Source organism: Micropterus salmoides, unplaced genomic scaffold (assembly GCF_014851395.1).
Source record: "Micropterus salmoides isolate LMB-PRFRI ecotype aquatic unplaced genomic scaffold, ASM1485139v1 Ms_hic_scaffold_20, whole genome shotgun sequence".
Lineage (NCBI taxonomy): Eukaryota > Metazoa > Chordata > Actinopteri > Centrarchiformes > Centrarchidae > Micropterus > Micropterus salmoides.
Window position 1 is genome coordinate 15,325,609 of NW_024041151.1, and position 20,838 is coordinate 15,346,446.

Genomic DNA, 20,838 nt, shown 5'->3' on the forward strand with positions numbered 1-20,838 from the left:
TGTAAATAAGAGATAAAAAAATTGTAAAATTTTCTCTTTAATTTAGACACAAATCACACAAAAGTAAGTCACAATGAAATCCTAGTAGCAGTTTAATATACACTGCTGTGCAGGTACTGTATATCAGCCAGTTGCCACCACAAACAGCAGCCCCATCATCACAAACATGACATTGCACTCCTGTGTGTTGTAACATAATGCATGGTAAGAGACATGTTTCCTGGTAGAACAGTGAACAGCCTAAAACACATCCTGTAGAATCTTCACATTCATTGATCAGCATGGCTTACAAAACAATTATCAATTAACTACCGAACGCTGGTTAATCGATACTGAATATCTGCAGTAACATTATTTTCAGTAACATTACTACACAAATACATTCTTATCACTTCAACTGATCAGACTGCTGACTGTATAGTTAAAGCTATATACAGCAATATATTCATGATTTTCACCTTAAATCAGTGTTGCAGCACACATTTCTAACCCTCTGGCTACTACAAATTGTATAAACATGTTCAGAAGCTTAATATTTCTAAAACAATTGTATTGTTCTTTTTTTACTGACCCCTGTGGAGAACTTTTAATTTCTCCACTAGGAGGTCAAAGCTCAGGACCAGTGGATTCAGTGTCTTACTTTGGAAGGGTGGTTGAAACCTTTCCTGTCATTTAATAATTTTTCTTTTCCTTTACAGCATTTCAAAAACAAACCACAGACATTGTGGTAACATACAGCAAGTTCTTTTACCGTCCTGTTTTCAAGCTGTTTCTCTTTACACTGTGTTGTGAGAGAGAAGGCTATAAGAGGCTGTATGATAATCAATCATACGGTATTGGTAAATATTTTCAACCTACGTACTAAATCACAGCAAAGATTAGACAACAGTGTATTGCACTGTACCACAAACATCACATTACAGCTTAGAGCATTAAACTTTATTCTCTGAACTCAAGGTCCGCTTACTAGCTTTTTTTTTCGTGGAGCTTTCATCCACAGCCAGAACAGTAGTGGTGATTCAGGTTGAACACAGCTCTGTTAAAACAGGAGGTTCAGCCTGAGTAGCAGAATTAAAACGTTTAAAGGCACAGCAATTTGTAATACTCAAACTGATGTAGACCGTGAGATGCCTTTCAAAATTCCGAAAAAGCTTGTAAGTAGACCTTTAAGATTATTGTTTTAAATCACACTCAGCACCCAGTCTATACTTTTGAATTACTGAAAGATTTTTTTATAATACTCCCAAGAATTTGGTTCTAGTTTCTATCAGCGTCTGAAAGTGTCTCAGAAGCTGAAGGCTGGGCTGCGTTTGTTTCAGCTTCGCTGGTGCTGCCCTCGCTCTGAGCCTTCTGCTCCTTGGCTGCGTGCATCTTCAGGTGCTTTTTAAGGGAGGACTGGTCGGTGTATGTCTTTCCACACTGGCTGCAGAGGAAGACCTTCTCTTTGGTATGGACCAGTTCGTGTCGCTTCAGGTGACCCGACCTGCTGAAGCTCTTGCTGCAGTATGAACAGCTGTACTCCTTCTCTCCTGTGTGAGTCCTCTGGTGCAGTTTGAGGCTGCTGGCCACCGTAAACTTCTTGCCGCACTCGTTGCAGCTGTACGGTCTTTCTCCCGTGTGCATCCGCATGTGTATGGTGAGGTGGCCCGCTTGGCTGAAGGTCTTCTTACACAGCTCACAGCTGTAGGGCCTCTCTCCAGTGTGAATCCTGTAGTGTGTTTTGAGGTCCCCCAAGCCGTTGAACCTTTTCCCACACTGAGCACAGCAGTACGGCTTCTCACCGGTGTGGATCCTTTCGTGTATACGCAGGTTGCCGGCATTGCTGAAGGTTTTGCCGCACTCCTGGCAGCTGTAAGGCCTCTCCCCAGTGTGAGTCCGCAAGTGGACTTTGAGCTGGTTATGTTCGTTGAAGCGCTTCCCGCAGTGCGAGCAGGAATACGGCTTCTCTCCAGTGTGGATGCGTTTGTGTATCCTGAGCTGACTGGGATGGGCGTATGTTTTGCTGCAGATGTTGCAGCTGTAAGGTCTTTCTCCTGTGTGGGTGCGCTTGTGGGATTTGAGGAGATCGGCCCGGCCAAAGCGTTTACCACAGTAGCTGCAGCTGTGGGCCTTCTCACCGCTGTGAGTCTTGATGTGGACGTTGAGCGAGGCTGCCCGACTAAATGTTTTGGGACAGATGGGACAGCGCAAAAAGTTGTCACGGACCTCCAATAACTCATTTGCGGGAACAGCGGGGGATTCGTTTTCCTCATTAATCACTACTTCTGGCTCCGCAATCTGTCTGTTTGCTCCCTCTGGTTCGATTTCTAACTCGGGGTAATATCTCAATGCATGCTTTAACTCTCGCTTAGAGAAACAGCCATTGTCATCATACGGCATCACACCGTTCTGCTCCTCTTCCTCGGTCTTAAAGAACTGCCCATCCTGCAAGTAATTGTCAGAAACAATGGTGACTTTAACTTCACTGTCACTGCCGCTGGAGTCTTGATCGAGACCTGTAGATGGCGACAGAGGTGCATATGCATCATGACTGTCCAAACTGACCTCTGTGCTCTCGTTTTTAATCGGCCTCATTGTCAGATTAAGAAGGGATGAAGGTTGGGAGAGGTCAATAGCACCGCTTTCCTCCAGGACAGGCTCTGTTTTTACAGACATGTTTTGGGTGGAGATGCCTACTTCTGCTGTATTCACACATGGTTTTTCTACCATTTGATCAGTCTGCTGTAAAAAGGAGGCAGAGGACACGCTCCCCCTCATCTTGTCTTTGTGCTTCCTCCTGAAGCTCTTCTTGTCACTGCTGCATATGGACATCTTGTACATGCCCTGGCCTGAGTTGATGGGATGACTGTTCCATTCTGAAGTCAAAAACTTTTCAGTGGCATCTTGTTCACGAATATCTGTAAAACATTCAAGGGCAAAATAATATTATTTAGAGTCAAACATACCTACGTTACAACTAAAATGTTTAATTTGCTAAAAGCAGTGTAGGCACATTATAATTTATAGCTGCATTAATTGATTTTGTGGACACTTGGGGACTTGCCTTTGTCTTGCATATTTTAAATAGTACCTGACAATGTAGTATAACGGTGTCCTGGATGGTATTTTATTATTAATTTATTATGTTGTTATGCTGATTTATAAATCCAGCAGATATGGAGCAGCATAAGCTTTCATTTGCAGTTTGGTTTCTTTTCAATCTATAATTCTTTCTTCTATATTCTTCTATAATTCTCTGCAGCTTTGTCACTGCGAACGACCCGTTTCACATTACACATAGTCATTTGATGCATTTATATTAAGACACTGATCAGTGCAGCTTTAACCAGAGGATGCTTAAAGGCTCCCTGTTGTCTTTTCACTGTAAACAAACACTATAGGCCCTATTTAAACAATCTATAGTGCGAGGTCTATGGGCATACTTACACTAGGTGATCCGAACCATGCCCGAGCACGTTTAACCCCCAAAGTCCACTTCGTTTGACCAGTGTGATCGCTCCTTGTCGTGTCTGGGCCCGGGCATGGTTTAACGCACGGTACACATCTAGTGTGATCACAAACTGTGCATGAAACTCAAACTGTACAGCCGTGCGAGAGAGCGCGCTCTTCTTCAACACAAGCTGCATCGCGATGACGTAAGCATAGTTAGCAGCTTTAATCAGATTTACTGGTTATTCTATACATACACGTCCAGGTGATCATTGAAAGTGCAGTCATGGCTCCCCATTCATTTAGAAAGGGGTCTGGTCTTTTTAGGCTGAAAAAAAGGTAAGGCCCAGAGGTATTAAAAAGATGGCTGCCGAGTGACGGGACTCGCCTATAAGGACTTTGGTCCAACTCTATTGGATAATCTGGGCACAAAGTAAGGCGCAAAATGCACAAGGTTGTATTTAGTTTCTTCATTAATCATAGGTGTGTTTTGGGTCATCTCCCATGATGCAGCGTGATGCAGACCAACAGCAGAGAGAGACAGAGGTCCCATCCACACTACTCCGTTTTAGTTTACAAACGGAGAATAAAAACTAATACAATATCCGTCCACACCTGCGTTTCCGCTGCGTTTTGGAGTTGATGTCTGTCTATTTTAAAATGACTGAAAACGCACAGCAAGGGCTCGTTCAGGTGCACTGGGCATGCGCATGCTAGTGTAAACATGAAGCAGATGGTCTATTCCGTAGTAACAGAAGATTTGGCAAAAGAATAAATAAATACAGACTAAGCATCAGACCAGTTTTTTTTTTTGCATGGATCAATAATGAGCTGGGACTGTTACTAAAGGTAACACGGGAGTGTGGAGGCAGAAAACAGACTGGGAGCTGTTGCAAAGTAAAAGGCGACATGCACAGTACAAGTGTAGGCAGAATAGTGTTATTTGCACGGTACAGAATATTTTAATAAAAATATGATATCAAAAACCCGGTCAGCAGCATTGTGTTTCTGCTTTGCAAGACCCAAACAGAGAGCCGAGCGTGAGCGGCTGTGTCATCGTTTCTAAAGTCCTCCGTTTTGGCCCGTCTTCACTAAAACGCAAATAGTTTTTTAGACAGCTCTGATTGAGCTTGGGACTGGTTCTTTACTCCAAGCTATTTCTCTATATGAACCTGGGGTCTCATTTACAAATGGCGCGTACACACAAAACAGGGCTGGAATCGTGCGTATGCCACTTCCCACGCAAATGTTATGATTTATAAAAAAAACAAACTTGAAGGGAGAATATGCTGTCCTCCATGCAAACTCTGAGCCATGAGTATGCATATAAACTGGAGAAATGAAAAACGGCTACTCGCAAGGCAGAAGGATGAAACGGTTTGAAATCATACTATTGTGTAAAACAAATCGAAATATTACCTCTGAGTATTATAGGCCAATAAGATTTAATATGTAAATATTATATGAGTTCATTTGCAAAACAGATGAAAGCCTTTCTGAATAAACAAACACCTGCACAATTAAAAACACAATAAGATAACTTGCAGTGCACACAGAAAGAACCATGACTTGGGAGAATAAACAAATACAGAGAAATCAGTTTTTGCAAAAAAAATAGATAATAAAAAAATAAATAAAGGCCTGCCATGCTGTGCGCCAGTGTGTGGATGTTGGGTCATCCAGTGTGTCTTGCAAATACAATTATGCCCAATTCATTGTGAATATTCATTTTACCAATAGGTTTCATCTGGCTGGAAATGACATAAACAAGTGACAAAGACAGTAAGATAATGTGTTAGAGATGTTAATGATAAATCTTCAAAATTATTCACAACCCTAACAAAAGTCTCAGTAATCAATGGCAAAGCCTTTGTTTGCCATCACAATGGTTCTTATAATTGCTAACAAGCTTTTTGCATGTCTCCAGTGGGATTTTCGAGAACTCCTCTTTTGCGATGATCTCCAGGTCTTTGAGGTTGGAAGGGCTCCTTGCTATCACTCGGGTCTTTAGTTCCCTTGTTCTCGATGGGATTCAGGTCTGCACTCTGGCTGGGCCACTCCAAAATGTTGATATTGTGGTCTGTGAACCATTTCTTGGCCACTTTGGCTGTATGTTTAGGGAACATTGTTTTGTTGGAAGATCCACTGCTGCCCAAGACCAAGTTCTTCTGCAGACTGCCTGATGTTTTCCACCAGTATCTCAATGTAGTCCTCTTTTTTCATGATGCCATTTACTTTGACAAGGTTGCCTGGTCCATTGGCTGCAAAAAACCCCCAAACATTACTTTCCCACCACCATGCTTGACTGTGTGGATGTTGTTCTTGGGGTTAAATGCTTCTCCTTTCTTTCGCCAAATGAAAGCCACATCCCTGTGCCCAAACAACTCAATCTTCGTCTCATCTGACCACAGAATTAATGACCAAATGCTTTCTTCTTTGTCCAGGTGAGCTTTAGCAAAGGCTATGCGAGCTTTTGTGTGCCTGTCTTGGAGAGGTGGAGTCCTCCTTTGTTGGCATCCATAGAGAACAGCCTTGTGCAGTGTCCGCTGGATTGTCTGTCTTGAGATGTTGGTACCAGAGTTGCTCAGATTCATTAGGATGTCCCTGGTGGTGATCCTTGGATTCTTCTTGGCCTCTTGCACTACCATTTTTGCCAGCGCAAGGGTCACTTTTGGCTTCCTATTACGCCTTTTGAGGCTTTTCACATTGTGGCACCCCATGTTCTTTCTGATTATGCATTGCCCTGTGGCCACTGAAAACACTAGTATATGGCTTTATAGGTTTTCCCTGTCTTGTGAGCAGTCACAATGCACAACCGGAGGTCCTCAGTATTGGTAAAATGAAATTTCACTATGAATCAAAATCTGGCAAGGGTATGAATAATTTTGGGATTAACTGTATGTGTCCTCCTCTGCACAGTCACTACTCAGGAGGGATGTGCCTTCCTGCAGATCGGTTATCAAGGGGGGTTGCCCCGTTTCCTCCAGTGCACAAGGTCACACTGGGTTAAGTCTTTTTTTTTAAGCTTGTCAGTCAGAAATTGCCGTCCTTACCTTCATGCAGTCAGTACGAATTAATATAAATGAGGGGCGTTGCACTGGCCATTAATAGGCAACTATGGGCGTTTAAAGGATGGCTCACATGCGCTACATTTCAAGTTGATTGTGATTTATACAGGGAAATTGGCGCAGGATGTGCGTGAACTTTTTTATAAATCAGAATATTTTTGTGCGTACACACTTTCTGTGTTTTGTCTGTACTCGACCTTTAGGCGTCTTTCAGATCCAGTTTTATAAATGAGCCCCTTGGACTGTGTGTTTGACCTTTTAGATGTGTAGACGAATGCAGAACATTAATTAACATTAGATCCTGTTCCCAGACAGTGTAAGTCAGTGCCCAATATGTATGCTGTATGTTTCATCCAAGGAGATATCACAGATTATATATTGCAATATGTAAAAAATAGTCTGGACCATTATAAAAAATAATGCTGTGTGTTTCTTTCCATGCATGCAGACTTTTGAACTTTATGTCTAACTCTGGGTTGACTCACACATTGGTCCACACTGTCTCAGCCATAAAGTTTATGGCCTCATGTCAGCCATCTATGAATCACTGACACTGAAAATTCTAGTTATTGATTTGTGCATTTTGAAAGCATATACTGACATTTTAGGGTTACATATTTACATCTTCAGGTACATATATATTTGCTGTATTGTAGAATTGTCTATTTTGTTCTATCATTAATAAAGGCAGGATATTTTAAGAGTTGTACTACAGTGTAATTAGTGCTGTACCGCACAGTGATCTCTAAGCCTACCTCATAAACGTTTGCTGTTTTGAATATACTGAAACCTGCCTTGTTTAAATCTGCAATGCAGTTTTATGTATGTTTAGTTGAACACACACATCGCCTGACGTTACCCTATTTGCTGACAATGCAGGGTCTGTCTGAACAAAAGGTCAGCCGCTGCACTCAGCGACACTGTCCGCTGTCGTGACAAACACCCTACATTATTCAGCGAGCGTACACTTCCATACCTCTGCTGGCAGACTCCGTGCTCTTCTGTGCGAACAGCAGCCGCTTCAGGCCCTCGTTCTCAGACTCTATCCTGTGTATTGTGCTCTGGTACTCGGACAGGGTTCGGTCCACTGAGTCCAGGATGTCGCTCACTGTCGCTTTAAAGATCTCATTCAGAGAAGACTCCAGGAAGATTTTCAGATCACTCGACTTGGCCATGTTAGACCGAGCGGTTGTAACGTTAGACAACTCACCAGACGGTTTGTACACAGCTGAAAGTATCTTGAAAAAAAGTGGGCGTGTGCGACTCCGCTGCCGTGTACGGAAGAAACAAAGCAGAGACAGTCGCATGAAAGTGACGGCGAGGAGAAGCCGGATTATTTTTTGCCAACATGTCTGTAGTGCCCCCTGTTGGTATGGAGTGGAGTCGTTGGATCAACGGGGACCCTTGTAACAACTGTTAAACTGTTTCCACAAATAACCACGGTGACAAATGGTGTTTAAATAACTACAAGAAGGACTGCAAAACCATAGCAGCACTTCTAGGTCACTAGCAAACTACTAACTGCGAATGCTAATAGTACAAGTACTGCTAACCAGTCTCTAACTTCACTTTACTAAATCACTACAACTGCAAGGGTGCTCACATACATGCTAGGTAACGTTAAAGTTAATGCTAATATTTGAATACCAACAGTCATGCTAACCGTGTGCTTGCTTAGGTCAGTTGTAAAGTTAATATAGCTAATAATGCTAATCATGTAAATTGTTGATAACTAATAACAACGTTACATAATATTAATAACGTAACGTAACGTTACGCTTCTTCTACTAACCTTACGTAAATTAACGTTAATGTGCTAACGTTAGTATGCTATGACATATCTACTTTAACTGCAACACCGTTAACAAGAGTGCTAAGTTAATAATAATAATAATAATAATAATAATAATAATAATGGAAATGGTAATTGGCTCATTTTGAATACTAGTGTGACCACTCATAAAGCTAACGTTAGCTAATAATGAGTAAAGCTAAGCATGTGAATGCTGATGAATGCTAATTGGGCAAACACTATCAAAAATGCAAAAAATAATACCAAAACGAACAAGATTTCTAAAGTGTTTAACTTACATCAATTAATTAAAGCTAACTAAAAATAGTTTAAAGCAAATAAAATAGGAAAAAGTATGTTAAAAGAAGTATGCAGTCTATGCAATTTCTTTGTTAGAGGTACTCTAAAAAACCTGTCATGTCTGTGTTAAACAGGTTTGTATGTGTAGACCAATAGAAAGAGGCACAGCTAATTCCAGTGCAGCTAATGACTTCAGCACATAGCATCTGGATACCTTCTGGTTTAACCACATAATTCCTGGTGTCATTTGCAGTAAGGAAGCTGAGCCACTCCCCTCATCTGACCTGTGTGCTTGCATGCCTTCAGGGTTGGTGGGCGTTGGCCTAGGCCTCTCAGGTATCTCTAAGCTTTGGAGTCATCTGCCAATCACAATGTGCCTTTTCTTCCTGTTGTCACTCAGCTGCTTTCTCTTTATTTCTGTCTTCTAAATTTCCCCCTTTTTTTCCCACCAGACACATCTGCTGGGAGACAAACGGGACAGAGAGAGATGGAAGTCTGATCTTGATCTATCTAATATGGACAGGAAACATCAAGAAGAAGGTGGAGAACCCGGTTCAGACTAGGACTTGCATGCATCTTTATGCGACTCCACGCACAGAAATGCTGCTCAGCTGAAAGGGAGCAGATGTGAGGCTTGTTTGTTGTGCGCGGCAGGTTCAGACATAATCAACGGAGGGTTATTTGTATGCTTGTGTGCATGTGTGTGTGGATGAATATGTCTGTGAAAGCACAGCTCTTTGACAGTGGTGTAAACCTAGTATAACGTAGTGGTGTGTCTTTCCCTCCCACAAAACTTGACTTAAAACCTCACAAGCCAGCAGATCATATGACGTTACTTTATAGAGCCTGGAGAGGGTAAGTCATGCTTCACAGTTGAAAGGTTCCTCCTAATGAAATGTTTCTTTTTTTTGTTTTTTGAGGTTTGAAAATGTTTAGTTTAATCTCTGTGCCATGTTCAGTGGTAAAGAATGACATTCTAGCTAATGTTCATCCTCTTTAGACAAATTCTATTATGATACACATATTTATAAGTCATTTAACAACTTTCACTTCAAACTGTGTGGCTGTGTTCCTCTTTTTATTTCATTCTCCCTGCTATCGTTTTTTAAAATATTTGTACTTCTCTAATATTGTGTTTACCATTCTGTCAAGCCTGTGATGTTCTGTATAAACTTTCCAAGCATTGTAAGCAACTTCTGCTATTTTCCAGTTAGGGCAGACTGCAGTTTGTCTGCCTGAAAGCATCCTGATTTGTTGAGGATGAAATGGTGTTTCTTTCTGTCGTCTGAGCATTTCTTTTTATCATCAACAGTGCTGTCAAACATCACACACAAGATTAACTGTGTTATCACAACACAAGATGGTGAGACATTGTAATCAGTACTGTTTAATAGTAGAAAGAGCCAAATCATTTTGAAATTAATTTGATTTAAACTGTCAGATTCTCACTTATAAGCCCTCAAGGGAGACAGTACTGCTTTAAAAAATGTTGAATGAAATTTTATTATCGCCACATTTTTTGTTTCAAAACACAGTGCGATATATTTAACTTAACTGACGATCCTCTTTGTTAATCTTCTATAATTCTTGTACACGTACTGTAGCACTTCTTGCACCCTGACAGGAACTGAGAAGTGAGCACCCACACAGGAAATGTGGTCAAGGTCTGTCCCGGATGTTGGTTGCATGACGTGAATAGAATAATGAAGAGATAGACAGTGGAGGATAGAAACAAAGTGTAACAGAGAGAGGGAGAAATAACTGAAGGTGAGAAAGAGTAGGCAGAAAATAACAAGATTTGAGGTGAGATATTATAACACCCCCACTACAAACATGGACAATGTTTTGTTGTTGACCTTCTGTTGCTGGCCTTGGTGTTGTCAGGAGAGATGCCCTTGGTTTGTTTTGACAACATGCAGTTCAAATTTTGACTCTTTCACTGTTTTATCCTTTGCCCAGAGTCACAGTGCAGTCTGCCGATAAAATGATAAAACACAGGACGCACGACTGTTAAACTGCTCACCAGAAGCAACCCCTGAACCCCACCCTCTGCCTCCCGCTTAATCCACGGCGTACACCTCTATCTCTCTTTCTCTCTTGCTCACTTGCTCGGCTGATTTTTCTGTGACTGCGGTCAGGAAGTACAAACATGCTTTTGTGACATTTCACTTAAAGTCTTTTGCACTGCACATCTGCAATGCTACACCAAGAAGGTTCACAAAATTGACATATGAGCAGTGCAGGCTACAAAACAGACAAGCATCTTCTCCGAACTGGATTATGTTGACATACAAGTGGTGAGTGTGGAGGATTTTTGTGGCTTCGGGGCTTTAAATTATTTTATTTCAGTTCTGGTTTAGCTTGGATTGTGGTGTGTAATTTAAAATGCTGTCCACAGCAGTTTTAAAAGTACTCCTTCTCACAGATAAATAGAAAATAATTTAGAGCCACTACAAAGGCGTCACTATTACTCAACAACCAAACATAGTTGAATCTAATGAATGGCTTTTTTGTCTGTCAGCTCATGAGATGTTCCTTCTGGAGGTTCCCCAAAGTTTTTTTTTCAAGTGGCATTGAAATAGTTCATGAAGGATCAGTTTAACAGAACAATTTTGCATTTGTTGTTGCACGATATCGGGCTCCCATAATTCGAGGGAAGAATTTCTCATGTTGCTTCAGATAGGGTTTAATGTTTTTTTTTTCTCTTGTCACAGATCTGTGAATGGCACTATTGGAGGTTGTGACATGCTTCGGGATTTCACGTTCATGGAATCTTACAAAATGATCGTCCTTCTTACAGCAGAGGAGGACATTTTGTAGCCAGACAACGTTTACAGCCACAACCCCTTTTACTGAAACTCAGCTACGGAACTGACTGAGATACATGCTAATGGAGGAGGAAAGCTTGTGCTCCTCTCTGCCAGATATTACGGATTCAGTCCTTCAACAGCCTCAACAAGACTCATGGATCTCAATAGACCACCAGTACATTAATGGAGAACAGCAGGCCATTGTGTGGGGCGAGACAGAGGTTCAGATAAACCAGGCACATGGGACAGATCAACTCCCTTTCTCTGAGGAGCCTGAACTGTGGGAGCAAATAATATGGCCGGTGACCTGTACCAGTCCTCACCTTTCCTTCGCCACAGTGCAGTGGGACATGCCTGATCCGTCTGCGGGGACGTCTGCACTCATGACTGACAGTGGCTTGGCCAATAAACTGGACTCTGGCAGTGTGACAAGTCTAGACGCAACTTCTGAGTCACTTCACCAATCTCAAGTTGTTAATGCTGAGCTTTTCACACTGGAGGACAGAGAGGAAGAAGATGGGTTTCATTCACAGTGTCTGAGCTCAAATCTAGAGTGGACGGGAAGCTGCTCCGAGGTATGTTCTGTATGTGATGAGATACAGAAAGAGGTGTGATGTTGTCATACAGCCATTAATTAGAATTTTGTCTACTATTTTTACGCATTTTCCATGTGCATATACACTTTCATATACAGTTTCCTGTATCAGTAACCCTTCCTTCTCTGAGCAGGGACTGACTCGACTTTAGCCTCACCACCTCAGTCTGTATCTCTTTAGAGAAACGTGTTTGGGTTACTTTAGTAGGTTGAGCAGACGTGGGAGGGCTCAAGTAGACATAATGTTGGTCAGATGAGGCTCAGAGTGCAGCTCTTTGCGCGTGAACACGCTGGCAATCACAAGCTTTCTGATGTTCATGAGCCTGTGTTGCAATTTCCAGCCATGTGATGCTGCAAATGTGCAAGAGCCGACGACACAGGAAAAGGAAGACACAACACATGAGCTGTTAGACAGTAATAACGGTACGTATTACTCAGAGCAACATCTTAATTAGGTGTTAAATAGGAAATGTTTTTCCATTTGTCGCACAGTTTGACATTCCACATTCAAGATTATTGGCTTCTGGAGTTTGCTTGTGGCCTGCTAATTTTTTTTAATCAGAAATGACTTCTGGTTTAACTGCAAAATGGTGATGTTTACCTTCTTCTAAAATGTCTTTTTCAGAAATCCCCCTGAGGACAGACTCAGAAGAAGAGGAGGGACATTCAACAACCTCTGATTCTGTTGAAACTGTGGACTTAATCGACACTCTTGAAGAGATTGAAGGCTCGGACAATGAGGCGGACGGCTTTGTAGATTTAAACCCAGAAGAGGAACAGGAGGAGCCCGCCATTCTGTTGACTGGACAGGGAGACTCGGAGGAAGAGCAAACTTCAGCGAATGTTGTTAAGATTGAAGAGGAGGATAAGGAGGGAGACAAGGCAGAAGAGGAGCAGGGTGTTGAGTCTTGTACTGAAGAAAGTGAAGAGGCAAAAACTGTCAGTTATCTGAGTGATGTGTGAGTATCATGGATTTCATATAAGAAAGGGGAACAGGAAGTGTTTATTAACAGTAAAAACTTCCATTATATTAATCATGTCACAGTTTTGTTTGCTATTAAAACATTAATTGCATATTTCAATTACTCTTTGTAGGGAGGTTCCTGATGAGCCACTACAAACCGACGATACTGGACCAACCATAAACCCAGATAAGCTAATTGATCTTCAACAGTCAGAGCTTTCAGAGGAAAGGTGGTGCTCAAGGACTGAAGAGGACACAGAGATACTAGAACGGTCACATGAAGATCCCACAGGGCAGACCGAAGCGCAGGAAATGTGTGAAGATGTAAGTCAGAACGTGGACCCTGAACAGTCAGAGGCCGTGGACGACAACGAAGAACCATCGATACAGTTGGCAGATAATGCAAAGAGGATAGATGCCTCACAAGCGATACTAGAGCTGACTGAAAAACTGAAGGAGACAAGTTTAGAGTATCAAGATTGTGATCAAACAACTTCACAAGACGCCGAGCCTGAGAGCTGTGAGTCCGAGCAGCTTGAGATGACCAAAGAGTCGGAGCAGAACCAAGCGGAGGTGTCACATCAAGCAGAGGAGCCACACTCCACAGACCTGTTGCCCCATCTGGAGCAGTCGACGCAGATGGAATTGACAGAAGAGTCAACCCAACCTGAAAATGCAGACCTGCCAGAGCAGTCCACTCAGTCAGAGCAGACAGTTTGTGTTGAAGCTGAAGACCCTCGAGTGGCAGAGCAGCAAGCACAGACGGAGCCATCAGAGCAGAGTGAGCAGCCGCTGCAAACGGCCGACTCGCCTCAGCCATCATTCCCTGAGCAGCTCGCGGGACCAGAGAAGACGGATGAGACCGAAATAACACAGCAGCTGTCTCCTGAGACTGAGGTCACACAGCAGACAGCCGAGGCCGAGTTAAACCAGGTGGACAAACAGGCTGAGACAATTCGGGATGAAGAAGTACGAGGTAGCGAGGACTGGTCCGTACAGACAGTTGTCACAAATGGAGAGCAACCCAAACCCCCCAAGACAGCAGTGCTTATCATGAACGGAGGTGAGGTGGACATAGAGATGGCCCGCCACCTTGCTGAGCGGCTGTACAAGTTGGATGGGATCCAACGTGTGGACGTGGTGAAACACTTAGACAAAGAGTAAGCTCAAATAATACATATCTTCTATCTTCCTTTCTTGTGTTATCAGCACTGCAGCTAAATCCACAACTGGTCAGTGAAGCTCTCAGACGCAGAAGCGCTAATGAATGAATTCCATTGTTAGTATCGTGTCATGCATACAACGTCCAAGACACCATAAATTCAAATAAGCCACAAACAGTCCTGCGTATACATTTTCTAACATTAAAGTCCAAAAATATAGAACCAACTTTAACAACTGTCAGAATAAAATCTTTAGACTTTAATTTTCTACAACAAAATTCAAATATCACTGGCAAAAGCATTTACTGTTTAGTAATTAAGGTGGAAATAGTCCACCTTGCCTCCTTCTCTAGGCTTTTGAAAAAATATGAGCAAACGTAATGCATCAAAATTAAACAACCTTTCTAATTTGTGACCGTCTGTTCACCACAATATTTCAGGTTGGGACTTTCCACTTCAACCAAACCACAGAGCTCACACAACCTGTTTTCCTGAATATTTTTGAGTCAGCCAACATAAATAACCAGATGAAGAATGCTGGCTCTCAACTGTGCAACTGGCTTCTAGATAAACAATATATATATATATGTGTATCTAGAAGCCAAATATCTTCATATATATATATATATATTGTATGTCTATGATATTGGATTTGACAAGAAAAATATACAGCATATCCACCTCCTCAAAGATTGAGTGAAGCCCACAGAAGATGACTGTGTAATTTATTCCATATAAACACATTATTTAATGCGTAGAGCCCCTTTAATGTTACATGGCAGCAGATAGAATAAATAATATCTGCTGCTATGTAACATTAAAGGGGCTCTATGCAGATTTTACACATTAAGATATGTTTACTTGTCATAGTTCTTGGCATAGCTGTTCAGTCTGTTTAAATCTATGGTTAAAACCAGTTGTGTATTGTCTTCTGTAGCTTTGGAGGAGTTTTCAAATGAGAAAATACTGGGCTACCAGTCAATAACAGAAAGTCTGTGTTATAAATTGGGTGTGTGAAGGTTAAAAGACTTTTGCATTTACATGCATTCATTTGAGTTGTATGAGGGGAAGTGTAGGATCCAGTATTTTTGGAGTTTGACCTATACTAGTAGTTAAAAATCAGGATGTATCAACCTTTGCTGCCTGATTTGGTTTTTCTGATCTGTCTGTTCAACTCCCCCAACTTTATGGAAACGCAATACTGAAATGCTGAATTACGTCTTTAAAGAGTTAATCAATAACAGGCTGAAAGGCAGTGTTTTACTTGTTCTGTGTGGCATGTCATATGGGATTTTGGTTGTCATAATATTGAGATTTAACTAAAATAGAATCCATTTTTTTATTTTGACCACATCATCTTCCTTTGCCTCCAGTTTAGATTGAAGCACCGATGATCATCCCCAAAATATTATCATCATTAGAATCAAGATTCTTGATTTGCCTTGAAAACTAAATACATTATATCATTTCTAAGGAGTAAAGCGATAACTCTGATGCAGAATGTATTTTTTTTCTCTCTTTAGTAATGACTTCAGTCGAGCTGTCGGGGAGGAATACCTCAAATTGTTTGACTTCACCGGGCAAACTCTCGATCATGCCCTGAGGTGAGAATTACAGAGGCGGCACCTGGATTGCATGCACTGACATCTCTCATAAAAGAACTTGTAATCTTTTTTAAATTTTCCTTTCGGTTTCTCTCCCTCTCAGATCTTTCCTGAAAGTGGTGGTACTGATAGGAGAGACCCAGGAGAGAGAACGCGTGCTGCAGCATTTCGCCTGCCGCTTCCATCACTGCAACCCCGACTCCTTCACCTGTTCAGGTGAGCCTCAGCCACGGTTTACTTGCTGTTGTTTTGTTTTCTGCTGAAAGAGACAGCAGTGAGCACTCAAATGTGACAGATGCATGTGCCATTTGCCCTCTTTTTTTATATCCTCAGGGGCTGTGTTGGCTCTTACGTGTGCTTTGATGCTTCTCAACACTGACTTGCACGGCCAGGTGGGAAACATTTATGATGGCCAAAGTTTTGTTTTGACATGACACTGTGTTATCAGACGTTCTCTGTGAGGCATTTAGTTAATCGCATGTTTTGTGTGTGTTAACAGAATGTAGGAAAATCCATGTCCTCTTCTAAGTTTGTGTCCAACCTGGATGGGATGAATGAAGGAGAAAACTTCAGCAAGGATCTCTTGAAAGTAATGATTTTTTTTTTCAGAAACCAAAGTCTAATCCTTGTTGGTAAAGATTTTTTAACCTTTCCCTCTCATCTACATTTCAGAGTCTTTACAATTCCATAAAGAGTGAACCGCTGGAGTGGGCTATGTAAGTGGACTAATATAGATACTGAACATCATTTGTTCTTCCTCATTCATTCTTCCTCGATTATATCCTTCACATATATATATAATCTCACACTCTAGAATCTGTCTTTGCATTTTGAAGTGATGAAGAGGAATTAAAGAGCTCTGTCTTGGTGGACGAAGATGCAGCAGACGACGCGCCAATGCGCTCAAAAGCCAACCCCTTCCAGGACGTCCCTCATGACAAAAAGGCCTCTGTGGTCAAAGAGGGATTCCTCCAAAGAAAACTCCATGCCGACATCGACGGCAAACGCAGTGAGTGAGACACAAACTTGCATGGATGAACTGAGCGTCACCTAGTATCTGTCTAGTTTATATAGCCTTGGAGGAGAGTCAGATCCTGTGATTTAGTTAATGTGACATATGACAAATCCACGGCAACAGTAGATCCTATGTCAGATGTGGTTTGGTGTTGTGTTAGGGTAAGCTGAGGATTGCAATTGGAAGATATGTATCGCAGCAGTGCTCATGAAAGTAATCAAGTAATTAACGTAATGTAAAAACAGATTTTCTATCTTTTGTGACCCCATGGCAAAACTCTGACCTCCTACAGGTCGAAACAAGAATACATATGAGATGCGGAAGTGGTGATTTAATTACATTTTTATTTTATTTTTTAGTTTATTTAATGTATTATTTTACTCATTGATTGATTTTATATTAGTTTGAATGTGTTTGTTTTAATTTATCCCCATTTAATGTTTGAAATATATTTAGTACACTGAATCTGAGCACACCACATTATCCTGTAAAGGTTTTTTGGGGGTAAGCACTCCTGTCAGTTAAATAAATAAACGGATTGTATAAAATTTAAACCAAAACTATAGAATATATATAGAATAATGGAAACTTACATATATTTTGATAATTTCTTTGCTGTAAAGTTTTAATTTGTGATATCACTGTTGTCTAATCTTCATGCACCTGCTGATTTGTTGTGGCAGCTCCTTGGGGGAAGAGAAGCTGGAAGACTTTCTACGGAGTGCTGAAGGGGATGGTCCTATACTTACAGAAGGTCAGAATTCTTTTTTTAGCATTATCCAGTAGGATTCTCAAATCAATGTCATTAGAATTTTCTCTACAATAAATATTTATAGAATTTATAGTGATTATAAACACTTTTCTGTAATATCTCCTCTTTGTGTGTGTGTCAGAATGATTACAGGAGGGATCAGCCGGAGGAGGTGGTGAGTGTGCACCACTCTCTGGCCGAGCAGGCAGCCGACTACACCAAGAAGCCACATGTTTTCCGCCTGCAGACGGCTGACTGGAGGGTTTTCCTATTTCAGGCCTCGTAAGTCACAGCCGGAGTGTGAGTGTGTTTACGTGTGTCAGAGAGTCCAACAGTCAGTGTCAGAGCTCTGTGTGTTTTCCTCTCAGATCCAAAGTGGAGATGAATTCATGGATCAGCCGCATTAACCTGGTTTCGGCTCTTCACTCCTCGCCTCCGTTCCCCGCCGCTGTCGGCTCTCAGAGGAGGTTCTTCAGGCCGATCCTCCCCGCCTCGCAGTCTGCTCAAACTCTGGTACACACTCCTACTTGTTTTTCTTAGTGACATTACTTCTCTTCTAAATAAATACAAGTCATTCTTTTAAGTTATATATTTCAAGTTAATTTCAGTGTTACAGTGCATGTTGGTAAGATGAAAATGTCACAGGTTCAATTCCTGGGAGATTCTACCAATTCTGACTCTACTGTCCACCAGTTGACATATTTATACATATGCCAAGCCACCCCTATATACAAACTGCTCCAAAATACTTGTTGTTGAATCTAGCTCATGTTTTGCTTAGTAAGTCACACAATACATGTTCCTGGACTATAAAGTAACAATGCAATGACAAAGGTTGTTTTTCACATTAGAAGCAATTACCATGATAAACATGTAGAGCTATCTTAAAATCGCACACATACTTTTTCTGAACAGCCAATAAACTGTATTTTTGAACGTAACCTTAGCTATACAGTGGCCACTGTGGCTACATGTGAGAGTTAAGGAATAATAATAAATGCTGTCTGTGGACGTAGCCACCATGACGTCACCTATCGGTTTGTGGGCTACCATTTTGAAGCCTCGAGGCTGGCATTTTGGCCGTTGCCATCTTCGATTTTTGGAACCAGAAGTGACCACAGTGGGATGAGAGGGTGGTGCTAGTTAGCTTGGTTAGCAAGATGCGTCCGTAATTCACATTAAATGTGATATTAATTCGGATGCTCATTTTGGCTATCGAAAAAAAGGGTTAAAACAAAATGTACTTACCAGAAACAATAAAAAGCTGAAAGTGTCTTTTAGTAAAACTAAACGCTGAACAAGAAGTTTTTAGCTGGCCGTAATGTTACAATTAACTTTCATGAACTGAAATTACACTGTGTAAGGGTTTCTAGATAAAAAATCAGACAGTACCCATAAACAAGTTCAAGGCTAGTTAAATCTACACAGTGCAGTGGATACTATTCAACTCTATCCTGATTGACAGGTCACTGTGGTAGTGACTTGTAGACACGCCTAAAGTACCCTGCTTTATTGTCTATTTTACTCTATATGGGACTATAATTTACAAAATATACATCATGCTGTATTGAAGAAGACTGGAAACTAGCGATTAAGATCATAAACTCATTAGGAAAGTGTTTCTTGAGGTAATAAATCAAGTGAAAAGTAGGGTCATTCTCTCATAGACTCATACTTCTTTTTGCATCCAGTGGAGTCGCCCCTGCCACACATTTTGAAGAAATTAGACTGTGATGGGCCGCCATGGTCTCATTACTTAATGGGCACACTAACTAAAGTGATCAAAGGTGCATTTAATTGCTCATGAATCAAACTTTTCATTTGTCAAAGAAGGAATGTGGTAGTCTTTCTATTAAAAGTTACGTAGTTTAGTCTCACTTTAAAATCAAACCGTCTGTCTTCAGCAGGATTAGCATTAAATGGATTTGCATGAAATCTACTCCTCTTTCTTGTTCCCTGTGCAGGATCGTCAGCTGCAGTCTCATGCGGGAATGCTGAAGTCTTTCAAGGCGGACCTGTTGTACCTTCAACAAAACCTACCAGAGGGAAAGAAAGCCAAAGCCAAGGAGCTGGAGGAGCATCGCGTCAGAGCAGAATACCTGCAGCACGAAGTAATCAAACTGTTCTCATTGAAAGTGTGGGTATACCAGTGTAAAAACAACCTCAAGTGACCCTGGGTCTTTTGTTCAAACCTTTCAGATGTGTCGCTATGAGATCTATATCCACGGGCTGGAGGCCTGGAAGAGCTTGAAAAAGACAGGCGACGATGTGTTGAGCACCACAGACCTGACCCTCTTTGATAAAGCTGTGTGCGGTGACTCTGTGGGGGAGGAAGAGAAGGAGGAAGGAGGGCTGAAAAAGTCCTACTCTAGCCCCTCTCTGGAGCTGGAGCTGGCTCCTCCGACGGTGATCAAAGTCAGACGCAACATCTCAGAAAGACGGACTTATCGCAGAACCATCATCCCCCGATGGAATAAAGAGGCCTGAAACGTGTTTCCCTCAGAGGAATTCATTAATTTCTGCTGTGAGCAGACGGGACTTCAGTCTTTGAGTTTGTGGAAGCACTGAGCAGAGGGGCAGACAAACACCAAAGTCATATGTGAAATCTGCCTCAGCAAGTTATTGTTTTGTTTTAGAGTTTTTCTGCAGTTTTATCTTGTGCACTTTTACAAAAAATAACCCGCAGTCTCTCTCAGGATAGAGAGGGTGGAGGCCTGATCCATATGTTGAGTGGCTCAAAATGTTTGGACTTAATTTATTTTATTTTTTTGAGTTAACTTTAGTCTGTAGTAGTACTAAAAATAGTACAAATTTGCTTACATTTGTTACTTTTCTTTGGGCAAAAATGTGCCTTTAATCTGTAAACCACTAGAGGGGGCTGTAGTACAGTACATCTCTGAGTCAATGGACGTTTGTTTTTCAAGAATCCGAATTGCACTTTTATTGTTTTTAATATTGTGTATGAAAAGAATTCATGATGTTGACGTCACTTACATATTTTTTCCAAATGAAGGGTTAATTTCCAAAATGTTATGAAGTGTTTTCTCTTTGAGGGAAAAATAAAATGTTACTTGATTTTATCATTAAATATGGGTGAGGCTGTTTATGGATGCTTTTTGTATGAGGGCCTGCAATTCAGTTGTTGTCTCGATGCAACAATTAGTAGAAATTCGACATTTGCTCCACAGTCACTGGTTCTGTGAACTGTAACGTCAGATACAAACTTTTTCTCTGCTATAACAAGATGAGTTGTAAAACTAAAAGATGCAACAATAAGATCACACGTATGTGCAATGTGATGAAGCATGCACAGTAAAGTAAGAGAAAGGTTAGTGTGTGTGTGTGTG

General features: G+C 41.3%; 2 protein-coding genes across 6 annotated transcripts; one reads left to right on the forward strand and one right to left on the reverse strand.

The window, feature by feature from the left end:
- Positions 1-21: 21 nt before the first annotated feature.
- LOC119914208 (zinc finger protein 436) lies at positions 22-7,929 on the reverse strand. The gene is made up of 2 exons (XM_038733326.1): positions 7,474-7,929; positions 22-2,897 (listed from the first exon to the last, which is right to left on the reverse strand). The coding sequence occupies exons 1-2, from the start codon at positions 7,802-7,804 to the stop codon at positions 1,258-1,260; spliced, it is 1,971 nt and encodes a 656-aa protein (XP_038589254.1). The 5' UTR covers positions 7,805-7,929; the 3' UTR covers positions 22-1,257.
- Positions 7,930-8,022: 93 nt separating this feature from the next.
- LOC119914207 (PH and SEC7 domain-containing protein 4) lies at positions 8,023-20,595 on the forward strand. 5 transcript variants are annotated; one of them, XM_038733321.1, is made up of 19 exons: positions 8,023-8,111; positions 8,843-8,925; positions 9,042-9,444; positions 9,902-9,952; positions 11,304-11,974; positions 12,336-12,417; positions 12,620-12,953; positions 13,090-14,118; positions 15,645-15,725; positions 15,829-15,941; positions 16,059-16,117; positions 16,225-16,314; positions 16,398-16,441; positions 16,562-16,734; positions 17,424-17,494; positions 17,634-17,773; positions 17,860-18,004; positions 19,456-19,602; positions 19,691-20,595. In XM_038733321.1, the coding sequence occupies exons 5-19, from the start codon at positions 11,474-11,476 to the stop codon at positions 19,976-19,978; spliced, it is 3,297 nt and encodes a 1,098-aa protein (XP_038589249.1). In that variant the 5' UTR covers positions 8,023-8,111; positions 8,843-8,925; positions 9,042-9,444; positions 9,902-9,952; positions 11,304-11,473; the 3' UTR covers positions 19,979-20,595. The 5 variants fall into 5 exon arrangements, with proteins under 5 accessions (XP_038589249.1, XP_038589250.1, XP_038589251.1 ...); XM_038733322.1 differs by lacking the exon at positions 9,902-9,952; XM_038733323.1 differs by lacking the exon at positions 9,902-9,952 and having other exon boundaries at positions 9,042-9,216.
- Positions 20,596-20,838: the final 243 nt, after the last annotated feature.